This window comes from Panthera leo, chromosome C2 (assembly GCF_018350215.1).
Source record: "Panthera leo isolate Ple1 chromosome C2, P.leo_Ple1_pat1.1, whole genome shotgun sequence".
NCBI classification, from domain to species: Eukaryota; Metazoa; Chordata; class Mammalia; order Carnivora; family Felidae; genus Panthera; species Panthera leo.
In genome coordinates this window covers 113,158,483-113,172,185 of record NC_056687.1, presented here as the reverse complement: position 1 = coordinate 113,172,185, position 13,703 = coordinate 113,158,483, and the positions used below count along the sequence as shown (strand labels likewise).

General features: G+C 39.8%; 1 protein-coding gene across 1 annotated transcript in view; it reads right to left on the bottom strand.

The window, feature by feature from the left end:
• The window catches only part of MINDY4B (MINDY family member 4B), a 37,473-nt gene extending 33,836 nt beyond the window's left edge, over nt 1-3,637 (bottom strand). Inside the window, exons 1-3 of the mRNA XM_042903003.1 lie at nt 3,531-3,637; nt 3,272-3,299; nt 1,453-1,620 (exon numbers count right to left, since the gene is read on the bottom strand). Coding sequence (XP_042758937.1) covers nt 1,453-1,620; nt 3,272-3,299; nt 3,531-3,637 — 303 coding nt within the window. The remainder of the gene's footprint in view (nt 1-1,452; nt 1,621-3,271; nt 3,300-3,530) is intronic.
• Between the last annotated feature and the right edge of the window lie 10,066 nt (nt 3,638-13,703).

Sequence of the window (13,703 nt, the reverse complement as noted above, 5' to 3'; positions counted from 1 at the left end):
ATCTGAGGACCTTAAGGGAAGGCTATATTCAGCGTTGGAAATACTACAGCCAGAGCCAACTTAAAAAGCAGATGGAGGGGCGCCTGGGTGGCTCAGTTGGTTGAGCATCCGACTTCAGCTCAGGTCATGATCTCGCGGTCTGTGAGTTCGAGCCCTGCGTCGGGTTCTGTGCTGACAGCTGAGTCTGGAGGCTGCTTCGGATTCTGTGTCTCCCTCTCTCTTTCTGCCCCTCCCCCACTCATGCTCTGTCTCTCTGTCAAAAATAAATAAACATTAAAAAAAAAAAAAAAAAAAGAAAGAAAGCAGACGGAGACCGTGTGGTTTCCCCAGAAGTGGTTCCAGTCCCCACTCATCCCTCTCAGGGACCCTGTGTGCAGTGCACAGACTGTGGAACCGGATGTACAGGACGGGCCTAACTGTAGGACAAGTGTTGTTGGTCCTCGCCCGTGTGACCAAGCTAGTCTTCGGTGGTTTCTGCAAGGTTGCCCCGGTGTAGGGTGGCATGCCCTCAGGAAGGAAGTGCTTCTTCCAATTCTTGTTCTTAGGGTCCCCAGGAAAAGTCTCTGTGTGAGGCTCCAGAATGTAGTGTGGAGTTTGAAGGGACAGGGTAAATGTGGGAAAATGGCCCTGAGAAGCCGTGAGTTTCACTACGACTGAAAGAATTATCTTGGGTGCAATCTAACTGAAGGAATCTCTCACCCTAGCTGGTACTTTTCCCCTGGCTTGATACATGCCTTAGCTTCCCCAGTGCCCAATCACGCCTCTTTGACCTTGACAGCTGGGCCTTCAGACATTTGCCAAGGCATTGCCTCCAGCCTTGTCCTGTTTGACCCAATGAGATGCTGCTAGTTTGCCTCCTAGCTGGGTCTGTGCCTCGGCTGGTGGGGGTCTTTGCTCCGACTCATCAGGTTTGGAACTAAGCAAATGGTCCCTGGGATCGGTAGCTTCCAGATCCTTAGGTTCTTTTCAAACCTGGATGTTATTCGGCAGCCCCAGAAAACATTTCTTCCTGAGATCAGCTCCTTGACCAGGCCCAGGCCCAGCACAGGGCTTCACCTCCCTCCCTCCTGCCCATGCACAGACAGGGTCCTGCCTTACACAGCTGCATGGCTTTATGCATGGTTGTTTATACCACTCGTCACCTGCCCTACCCCACACTATAGAGTGACTTATTTGAAATTAACTCCCTCACTACCTCAAATTTAATTGTCACACAAAGGAAGTGAATAGAGAGACTCTCAGAGTTGGGGAGGAAAAGACTGTAACATCACCAGTGTCCTTGAAAAACACCATAAATAAGTCATTTTAATTATATTCTCCCTTTACCAATAACAACCGTGTGTAGTCTTATCTTCAATAATACTGTCACATGACAGGAGATAAGATTCCCCAGCCTTGTTGTTGGGGGAAGATTACGTTTCCTTTCATGTTTAATTGACAAGCTATACTTACCGTGGCCATTGCCAGGGAGATAGGAGAGCCGCCTGATTTTGAAGAGATGATAGAGGGTTTGGGGATAGAACAAAGGCTACTGGATGGCAAATGTCCTTGTCCCCTGGGCTGAGGTATCCCTGTTGCATTTTCAGTTTCATCAGCTGATACATGGTTGCCGTCATGATTCTGTGTAAAATGCCACCACCAAAAAACAAAGCAAACAGAGCTGGTGACGACCTGTTTTCCCTCTCTTCTCTCTTTCTCTCTGAAAAATCAGTGTTCAGAAAATATTGTGTCCCTTTGAAAGACATCTGAAAATGGTGATAAATAGCAATAAAAGAGGAAGGAAAATCCCAGTGTCTGTGTCAAAGGGGTTTCTCACAAGTTTTATGTGGCTGGGAGAGGTTAAATGTAACTATGGAAACATAATTAATGCTATCAAGACCTTGACTTGAAATTATGTTTAGAGAAAAATGTAAATGTCACTGTCTCTTATTTCGAGAAGACAACATTTTATAAACATTGAGTCTTTCCAGTCTATACGCGATGTTTCTCATTGTGTTTTTAACTGGCCGATAAAGGAAGTCAGGCTACCTCCTGATAATTCTCTCAGATTCCTGCTCCCTAAGAAGTGAGTATAATCTTTTTTTTTTTTCTTTAAAAAAATCCATCCCCTCCTTTTAAGGAAAAAAAAAAAATCTACTTTTTCTTTTCTTGACTGATTCTTATGGCATTTAAATATGTTAGAATCAACCCTTCTTCCAGTTTACTTAACTTCTATACTGATGTCATGAAACAGATCTGCCCTGTTGGTAGCTAAAACATGAAGGAAACTGCCTTCTTAGTTTTCTGGATTCCTAGAGGCAAAGATGCTCTCTTATCTCAGAAACACAGCATCCCAATGGCAGACTACTATTGGGATATGATGCATTTTGTAAATCAAACAGAAAATCTTTACATTTGTGGCAATGGGTTTCCCTCACCCTGTATAAAGCGTAACTTGACATTTATAATTTTTTTTCCCTTCAAAGATTGTTTTATCTTTTGAATATTCTATTCTCCCAAATGGTAGCTATTTCCATTTAATGCTTCCAGGACTAAAATGGAAGCATTATCTCCCTGATTCTAATTTAGACTATGGTTAAGAAAGTTTTAGCACAAATAAGGCTTTTGATTACAGGTCACTTGTAGGAAGATGCTTTAGTGTTACCGTTAAAATATTAATAATTCAGTTGTTTGATCATATCATATATTAGTGATGCGAAAATCACCCTAATATTTTGTGCCGTGTTTGTTCAGAGACTGAATTAATATCTGAAATACCAAGTTCATTACCTTCTAACCTTTTCAGGTTACATGAGATATCTTTCATCTTATAATGTATAACAGATTTTAAAATACCTTGTAACACCTGAATTCGGTCACCTTTCCCTTATTTGAAAATGTGAAGGAAAACAGTTTTTCAGAAGCAGAATAAAGATGATGGTACTTTCAAAATCACTTTTCTTCGCGAACACTGAAGCATTTGGCTATCAGAACCTAGTGTTATTTCACAAGTTTAAGAACTCTAGATTCTAATATTACTTTTTTCTAAAATAATAACCATATGGTGCTCTTAGTGATGAAAAGTACTCTTAAAAGTAGGAAGGGATTTTCATGAAAAAAGAAAGCATGAGAAAAGATTTCAAAGGGCTTTCTAGTTTTATGTGTTCACACATTAAATGCTGGGTGCCTGAGTGACATTCTGTGAGTAAAATAAATGCAGATTATGCTGTTAATGTGATTGTTTGAAGAAGCAACGAGAGGAAAACACACTGGCTTTGAGAAAAGTAATTACCTGAGGAGTTGCATTATTGGTTCCCAACCTGTAAATGAAAGAGAAAACATCAAGGAAATTACTCTTACTCATCCCACAAACCTCCTCAAACCCAACCTTGCTAGGGCAGTGTCTCTCTACAAATGGTTATACCCGAAGCATTTTAAATGTAAACCCATAATGGAGACTTCTCATGTAGCACAACATAAAAGCTGATTGCTTGCTTACACACCAGAAATCCCTCAGGTTCTAGAGAAACGAGAAAACAAGAACATCTTACCCGCGATAACTAAAGATCTCCCGCCATTTGTCAAGAAATGAAATTTTCCTAGTTATCTCCTCTAAATCCAGCTCCCGGGAGCTTTGTTCCTGGTCCGAGACTTGCATAGTCCCTTGGGTAATGCGGGGAACTGAAGAAGGGAGTTGTTTCCTTGGGAGACAGAGGTCTGGCAGAGGGGACGAAAGACGCTGGTCTGCGGACGGCGAGCTGAAAAGCTCTGCCTCTTCGGACCATCGAGGTCACACCACACGGATGCTGCTCTGGGCTCTCTGTAAGCCCCTGCCATCAGATCACGATTAAACTTTCATTAGAGGTGGAATACTTTGTGTATTGCTCTCTGTACAGATGCTGTGAACGTTTAATCTGAGACACACGCTTATAAACAAAAGGATTGCAATTACTTTTTCTGTATCAAAGCAATTGGGATAATTTAGTTGACGAAGGATACCATCCTGGTGAAATGTGATAGTACTTTGTGCTGTCGTGCTTCTGTGGAAGTGTTTGTGGTACAGAAATACTTAGCCAAGGGCTGGGTAAGAGCCGTTCTGCTGATTATCTAAAAACCATATTAACTACTGTTGGATAATATGCAGGCCAAGGAAGAAACTGTCCAACAGATGTTTGGCATAGGGCTTAGTACGCAGAAGTCTTGCACACAGTTTGAAAAAGGGCCGGTTTGCTTCGTTGCAGGGACAAGTCTAAAATTATGTCACGTGCTATTGGCTGTATGAAATGTAGCTGCAATAAATAATAGAGAATGTCCATTGTTGTGATGGTGAATCTTTTGTGTCATCTTGTTGGGCTATGGAACCCAGCCTAACATCAATCTGGTCCAACACCAATCTAGGTGTTGCTGTGAAGTTATTTTTTTTGTTTTTTTCGATGTGATTAACATTTACATGGTAGATTTTGAGTCAAGTGGATTATCCTCCAAAATGTGGTTGAACCTCAACCAATCAGCTGCAAGGCCTGAAGAGAAAAGACTGTGAGGTCTCCGGAGGAAGAAGGAATTCTGCCTCTAAAAAGCCTTCAGACTCAAGACTGAAGCATCAACTCTTCTCTGGGTCTCCATCCCGCTGGCCTGCCTTGCACGTTTTAGACTTGCCAGTCTTTTGTGAGCCAGTTCCCTAAAAAGAAGGTCTCTCCTCTCTCTCTCTCTCTCTCTCTCTGGAGAACCCTGAGTAATAGTGTTTATCAAAAACAAACACTGGTTACCAGTAAAAGTGTTTTTGGCTCCTCTGATTTGGTTGAATATCAAAATTGAATCTCAGGAGGTCATTTTTCTCTCTGAACATTTCTGACCACGAGTTTTGTAAAATCCCGAGAATGTGAAGGGGTCAAGGCAAAGAGGCTATTTGGATTTATTATGATTTGAGTAGTCAGGGCTGAGGGGATATATATATATAATATATATATATATAATATATATATAATATATATATTATATATATATATTATATATATATTTTTTTATATATATTTATATATATATATAATATATAAAATATATATAATATAAAATATATATATATAAAATATATATATATATTATATTATATATATATATATATATATATAATATATATATATATAAAATATTGCAAAGACCTCGAAACATAGCAAGTCACTAACGAAACCAGAGGTGGATTTAGGTGTCCACTGTTTTGCTTTGCTTTGGAAGTCTCTGCCTCTGGTTTCTTTAACTTTTGGTGGTTGCTTAACCATTTCATATTCCCAAGTCCCATAAGCTTCCATTGGATTTCGTATTTTTATTGTAAACGTAAGAGGCATAAATAATTCCTTTCTTATTTCCCTTCTCTAGCCATAAATGCTTTTTTTTAAAGCCTTTCTGTTCCCTTCTTTATAATTTTATAGTTTTAGTGGTAGCATCAGTATTTAATATTTATTAGGCACTCCCAGTATAGGAAAAAAAAAAAAGAAATTATGTGATCCTTGCTCTCAAATAATGATGAGAAATGTCTTGGAATTTTTTATTTAGAAAGTCACATTAAAAAGTAAATTCTGGATCTGCCATTTAAATTGTTTAATAACCCCAAACCAAGAAAGGAGAGTAGCTGCCTTTTTCTTAAGAATCATTATTAAATCTGTGTATTTTTGTCTATGGCTATGTCCTACTTTACAGAAAATTCTGTTGGTGAATAGACAGCTTACCAATAAACTGTTCTGTTGGGTTTCATAAACATATATTGGGTATTTCCTATGTGCCAGGCACTTGGAAAGGCCAAGGTAAATAACATGAGGTTCCTGCTCTCTCCAGTGGTGGAAACAGACATATTGAGAGAGGAAAATGCTATGAGAACAGAGGTTCAGCGGGCAGTACATTCACAGGAGATGGACAAGACAGTGGAGTGGTTACGAGCATGGCCTCTGGGTCCCAACTGCTTAGTTTTGAGTCATGGTTTCACCTCTTGCTATCTGTATGACTTTAGACAAGTTATTTAACTTTGCTGTACCTCAGTTTATTCATCTGTGAAGTCGGGATACTTTCATATCTTTACCATATTAAGACTTCTAATCTATGAAAATAGTATACTACTCCACTTATTTAGACCTTATTTCTCTTCCCATTGTTTAATTCCCAAAAGTGGAATGCCTGAATCCAATGCTATGATCATTTGATTGATTGATTGATTGATTGATTTATAAGTTTATTTTTTTTGAGAGAGAAAGCATGCGTGCATGAACAGGGGAGTGGCAGAGAGAGAGAGAGAGAGAGAGAGAGGGAGGGAGGGAGAGAGAGAGAGAGAGAGAGAGAATCCCAAGCAGGCTCTGTGCTACAGAGGCTTGACATGAGGCTTGATCCCATGAAACATGAGATCATGACATGAGCTGAAATCAAGAGTCAGACACTTAACCCACTGAGCCACTCGGGCACCCCAAATGGCATGGTCATTTTAAAGACTTTAGATACATATTCCAACTTTCATTGTTGTTTGTAAGCGTCCCTTGCTCAACCTCTCTTATTCCTTTAATTCTCAAGTTGGAATTCATGGTTCTACTCTTTTTAATAAAGAAAGTGCTGCCTTTACTTCCTTACCATTCTCTCCATTTTCAGTTGGATACTGATTAGGGCTCTATGGATAGAAAGGGCTGGCCTCTGGAATATACCAAGAGTCAAGAATGTGATTCAACCACATCCAGAGGAGCCACCACTCTCTTGGGCATTGTATCAAGACTTAGAGCAGGAGGCCTGGGTGTAAGAAATGAAGTACAAAGAAAAAATGGGACTGGGGGATCCTGGGCCAGGCTGGAGGGACAGGGCAGGGGAGGGGTACAGAAATATGTGGAATCTGGGATTGTCCTTTTCTACAGTCTTATGCCTTTTTCCCTACCTCATGGCATGTGAAATCACCCAAAACTCCTGTTCCAAGACTTTCCCCACTGCAGCAAAGGATTGGGGCTGAATACAGAGTCTCAGGCAGCAAGAGGTCTGCAGCAGCAAAAGGAAGGAGTAAGAGCAAAGCAAGGATAGTTGGGGAGAAGGAAGGTTTTGCAGCCATGTGGTGGGGGCAGTGGGTGTTGGTGGAGGGTCCAAAATCACTCATCTGTGAAGGAAGTATACTACATAAATGCAGAAACCTGTGGTCTGAATCCATTTGTATTCTTTGTGGATAATTTAAAAAAATAATACCAATGATTTCATGAGAGAGGCTAGTATCTCTTCCAAACATAGACATCAGTATGTAAAAATTTAGTGTTATTAACATTTACTGTAGTTTCCCAGAAAGCTATGACTGATCAATCAGCCTTATAGTCAAATTTGAAAATGCTGGGCTTGCAAAGGTTTTGACTAGCTGGCAAAATTATTCCCAGACTTTCTTCTTGCTGTTTTCTTATGATGATTCATAGACAGAAATCTAGAAATAAACTTTTAGAACCTTTTGATTTTTTTTTAAAGCAAAATCTCTTTAGTGTTTAATTAACCTTACCCCTGAAAAGCTCTTCCTTAGGATTAAGTTAAATCCTTTATGCTTTAATTATCATTCATTCTCTTTAGTTCTACTTTCTGTGAAGATGGAAATTTCCTGATTGCATTCCTTCCTAAAAGAACTCTGCCAATCCATAGAAACTAGAAGATGGCTGATATATTTTCTTTTTGTTCTTCGGTAGTGTAGTGAGGAGAAGAGGGTGTCAGGCTCAGGGTCAAGTTCTAAGGCCTCCCCCATGACTTCATAACTTTGGAAAAGTTAGTCAGTCTCTCTGAGCTTCATGTGCTGTGGCTCCTTTGACTCACTTCATGGAATCATAATGAATATGACTTATGTGAAAACTCCTAATCTTTAACCAATGTTTTCTTACTTCCTATATGTTAAAAATTCTCCTTACAGCCTACAGAATGGGAGAAGATATTTGCAAATGACATACCTGATAAAGAATTAGTCTCCAAAATCTATAAAAAACTTATCAAACTCAACACCCCCAAAACAAATAATCCAGTTAAGAAATGGGCAGAAGACATGAATAGACATTTTTTCCAAAGAAAACATCCAGATGGCTAATAGACACATGAAAAGATGCTCAACATCACTCATCATCAGGGAAATACAAATCAAAACCACATTGAGGTACCACCTCACACCTGTCAGAATGGCTAAAATTAACAACACAGGAAACAACAGATGTTGGCAAGGATGCAAAGAAAGGGGGAAACCCTCTTATGCTGTTGGTGGGAATGCAAACTGGTGCAGCCACTCTGGGAAACAGTATGGAGGTTCCTCAAAAAGTTAAAAATAGAGAAAGGGAGACAAAACAAAACAAAACAAAACAAAAAACCACCACCACAACCATCATATGTTATAAATAAAATTACGTTCTTTAAAAAAAAAATTTTAAAAATAGAACTACCCTATGACTCAGCAATTGCACTACTAGGTATTTACCCAAAGGATATAAAAATACAGACTCGAAGGGGTACATACAGCTCCGATGTTTATAGCAGCACTATCAACAATAGTCAAACTAAGGAAAGAGCCCAAATGTCCATCAACTGATGAATGGATAAAGAAGATGTGGTGTGATACACACACACACACACACACACACACACACACACACACACACACGGTAATATTACTCAGCCATCAAAAAGAATGAAATCTCGCCATTTGCAACAACATGGATGAGGCTAACAGCATTGATTATGCTAAGCGAAACAAGTCAGAGAAAGACAAATACTGTATGACTTCACTCATATGTGTAGTTTAAGAAGCAAAACAGATGAACACATGGGAAGGGAAAAGAGAGAGAGGAAAACAAACCATAAGAGACTCTTAACAATAAGAGAACAAACTGAGGGTTGATCAAGGGAGGTAGGTAGGGGGATGAACTAGATGCATGATGGGTATTAAGGAAGGCACTTGTTGGGATGAGCACTGGGTATTATATGCAAGTGATGAATCACTAAATTCTACTCCTGAAACCAATATTATACTATATATTAACTAACTAGAATTTAAATAAAAAATTGAAAACTAATTCTCCTTTAAACATTTTCTTTTTTCATGGCTTTATATATTTTGACAGTGGCATCATGGGCATCATAGAGCCAGAAGTCAAAGTCCGAAAGTGAGAAAATATAGATATTGGTCGCAAACAGTCCCTCAGTCCGTGTGGCCTTTGATTGATCAATTTAGTCACTGGTGTGAGCCCCATTCCTCATCTGAAAGACCTTAAAGACCAGTGTAGTGTAATGGGAAATACACATTTGGTCATTGTCCCCAGTTACTGGCACAAAGCTCTTTAAAGTCCTTGGAATTTCCTGAGTAACAAGAGTGATAGGACCATCTTTTGTTCTAATGAGGCTTGGCTGGGCTTCTAGATAGCTCTGGGATGGAGACTTGTCACCAGAAAGACCAAGCCTTAATGAGAAGTCTAGGACTTTCAACCTTAGCCTCCAACCTCCATGGAGGGGATATGGGCCAGAGATCAAGTTGATCACCAATGGCCGAGGACATGATCAATCATGCCTGTGTAATGAAACTTCTGTAAAACTCCTAAGCATCCATTTGCCATGAAGGTGGCATACCCCAATTCCACTAGGGACAGAGATTCCTGTACTTGAGACCCTTCTGAACCCCACCTTGTGTACCTCTTCACCTACATGTTAATTTATATTCTTTATAATAAACTAGTAATGTAAGTAAAATGCTTTCTGAGTCCTTTGAGATGTTCTAGCAAATCACTGATTCTGTTGAGGGAGTCATGAGAAGCCCTGGTTATAGCCAGTTAATCAGAATGATCTGATACTTGTGACTGGAGCCTGAACTGAAAACATTTTTGTGGAACTGAGCCCTTCAACCCACAGATTTGAACTCTAGTTAGTTAATATCAGAATTGAGTTAATTATAATTGGACACCTAGTTCACCTAGTTGGAGAATTGGAGAACTGGTTGGTGTCGGGGAAAAAAAAAACTTTCACTTGGTGTCAAAAACAACTTGGCAACCAGCATTTAAAGCACATATCCTGGAGTCAGGCTGCTTAGGTAGGAATTTTTGCTTCTTTACTATATTAGTTTTCTATTACTAACAGATGAGCATAGATTTAGCAGCTTAAAACAACACTCATTTATTATTTCATAGTTTCTATGCATCAGGAGCCCCATCATGGCATAAACGGGTGCTCTACTCAGGGTCTCACAAAGGTGCAATCAAGGTGACCTCCAGTTCCCATGAGGTTCAGGTTCCTCTTCTAAGTTCATATAGTTGTGGCAGAACCCATTTCCTTGTGATTATAGAACTAGTTTCTTCCAGACAAGCAGAAAAAGGGAGTCTCTGCTGCTTCAAGTCTCTGATTCTGGGGAAAGCCCCAGCTTCCTTAGAAAGAACTCACTTGACTAGCTTCAGCCCACCCAGGATAATCTCCCTTTTGGTTAACTCAAAGTCAAACTGATTAGGGACATTAATTACATCTGCAAAATCCTTTCACCTTTGCTGTATAAGGGTAACATAATCATGGAGATGATAGCCCATCACCTTTGCCATATTCTGTTGGCTTATTCAGATTGTCTTTCTTCTTGTGAGTTTTGGCAGGTTGTATCTTCCAAGGAATTGGTCCATTTCATCTAGATTATCAAATTTGTGAGCATAGAGTTGTTCATAGTCTTCCTTTGTTATCCTCTTAATGTCCGTGAGATCTGTAGTAATGTCGCCTCTTTTATTTCTAGTATCAGCCATTGTGTCCTCCCTTTTTCTTAGTTAGCCTGGCTAGAGATTTATTGCTTTTATTGATCTTTTCAAAGGACCAGTTTTTGGTTTCATTGATTTTTTTTCCCTTATTGATTTCCTGTTTTCAACTGCTCTAATTCTTATTATTTAGTTTTTTCTCCTTACTTTAAATTTAACTTGCTCTTCTTCTTCTAATTCCCTAAGGTGGAAACTTGGATTATTGATTTTAGATCTTCCTTGTTTTCTGATATATGTATATTTAGTGCTATAAATTTCCCTCTAAGCATTGCTTTTGCCGCATCCCACATGTAAGTTACATTTCATTTTCATTTAGCTCAAAATATTTTTCTTTCTCTGGAGATTTCTTCTTTTTTTAAAAAAAATTTAAAACATTTTATTTTATTTTTTGAGAGACAGAGAGAGACAGAGTCTGATCAGGGGAGGGGGAGGGAGAGAGGGAAACACAGAATATGAAGAGGCTCAAGGCTCTGAGCTGTCAGCAGAGAGCCTGATAGGGGCTCAAACCCATGAACGTGAGATCAGGACCTGAGCTGATGTTGGACACTCAACCCACTGGCATCCCTGAAAACTCTTCTTTGATTCATGTGTTATTTAGAAGTGCATTGTTTAATCTCCACATATTTGGGGATTTTCCAGCTATCTTTCTGTTACTGATTTCTAGTTTAATTTCATTGTGGTCTGTGAGCAGACATTGTATAATTTTTCTTTTTCAAATGTTTATGTATTGGGGGGGGCGGGGAGGGGCAGAGAGAAAGGGAGACAGAGGACCCAAAGCAGGCTCTGCGCTGAGAGCTGAGAGCCCGATGTGGGGCTCGAGCTCATGAGCCATGAGATCATGACCTGAGAGAAAATCGGATGCTTAACTGACTGAACTAACCAGGTGCCCCTGATTTTTATTCTTTTAAATTTGGTAAGTTTTGTAACAACTCTGAGAGGTCAGCCAGTTAACTGGGCAGGAGTGTTTTATTGCCCAGAATGTGGCCTATCTTGGTGAATGTTCCATATGAACTTGAGAAGAATGTGCATTCTGCTATTGTTGGATGAAGCAGTCTATAGATATTAATTATACCCAGTTCATTGATGGTGCTGTTGAGTTCAACTATGTCCTCACTGATTTTATGCTTACTAGATCTTTTCATTTCTGAGAAAGAGGTATTGAAATTCCCAACTATGATAGTGGATTCATCTATTTCTCCTTACAGTTCTATTAGTTTTTGGTTTGCATAGTTTGATGTTCTGTTGTTAGGTGCATAAGAACTATTTTTGTTGTCTTGGAGAACTGATCCCTATATCATTATGTTATGGCCTTTTTTATCCCATGTCCCATTGATAAATAAGTCATAGTTCCCACCAACACTCAAGGGAGGGACAATACACCTGTAAGGGGGGAGAGGGTCATGCTAGGGTATGTCCACTACATGTACATGCTGGCAGTGATCTTGGGTCAATCATTTCACCTATGTGCTCAGTTTCTACTCTTGTGAAATAGGTACAATATTAACTATCTCATTGATTCATGATGAGAATTCATTAATTAATACCTAAGAAGCATTTCGAATAGCACCACATAGCAAGTACTTAATACTTTGGGCCATTTCTCTTCCCATGGGGACGACTGCTGCCAATTTCTAGTACCTCTGGCCACCTGGCTAGGGTTGTTACAAAACTCAGGGGGAGGAGAGATCTCTTTAAACTGAAAAACACCATACAAATGAGATGGATTATTGTTTTCCTCATTCTTTTTTTTTTAATTTATTTTTTAATGTTTATTTAGTTTCGAGAGAAAGAGAGAACAGAGTGCGAGCAGGCGAATGGCAGAGAGAGAGGGAGACACAGAATCTGAAGCAGGCTCCAAGTTATCAGCACAGAGCCCAATGCAGGGCTCAAACTCATGAACCATGGTATCATGACCTGAGCCCAAGTTGAATGACTAACCGACTAAGCCACTCGGGTGCCCCTTGTTTTCCTCATTCTTTAACAAACATAACTTTTCACCTACTTTCCTACGATTGTGCAATGACACATAATCGTCTGTTTATATTTGTGGAAGTAGAGGTTCCACATCAATTGATCTTGTTGGTGTTTCACACTTGCCTGCTTTGAGATATTTTCTGTCTTGTTTTAGAGGCTGCTCAGGGTCAGAAAGGTCATGGAACAGGGAATAATGATATATGGCTTTGCTGAATCTGCTGTGTGATCTTATGGAAGTCACTACCCCTCCCTGGGCCTGAGGAGGCAAAATAAGATGTTGGACAACACTAGATAATCGCCTGATAACCCCTTCAGTGCTTACCATCTCTGATTTGTCAATTCTACACAATGCCACCCAGAATCTCTTGACTCAGGTCCTTGAGCCCTCTTTATTTATAGGCTATTTGGGGTTTGGTGATACTTTGTACTCTTTCCCTGGACTTGGGATGATTCAGTTTTCTATGGAACCAAGAAAACCCCGTCAGAGACAGCAGAATTGATTCTCAGGAATGTGATTCCAGGAACCAGAAGCAAAGCAATGCTAACGAAATCAAAAGCCAGGCAAAATTAACAGATGCTCCGAGTAATGAGCAAGGTGCAGAAAGGTTTTTCATAATGACTGCCTCCGTAGAGTATAAATAGGAACGCATCCCTTCCCTCCCCGTCTCCCCTCACACCATCTGTTATTTGTGTCAGGCAGTCAGTAATTGCTATATGTGACCCTTGTTGTTGGTAACAGGGACAACACTGTGCATTGCAGTTTTCTTTGCTTTCACCCATCTCCTGGCAGCTGTGGCTATAAGGTTTGTGTCTCTCCGAAGATGGCAGATCAGGATTTCCTTGGCTCTTGTAACTAAATATAAACAAATCACTCACCCTCCCTATTGGGAAATAAGTTATAAATAACAAGTCAGAGCAATCTTTCATCAGAGAGGCTGTGGTTACTAGGAGACGGGCACTGCTGTCAGGCTAGCTGTTGTCATTACGTATCCATAT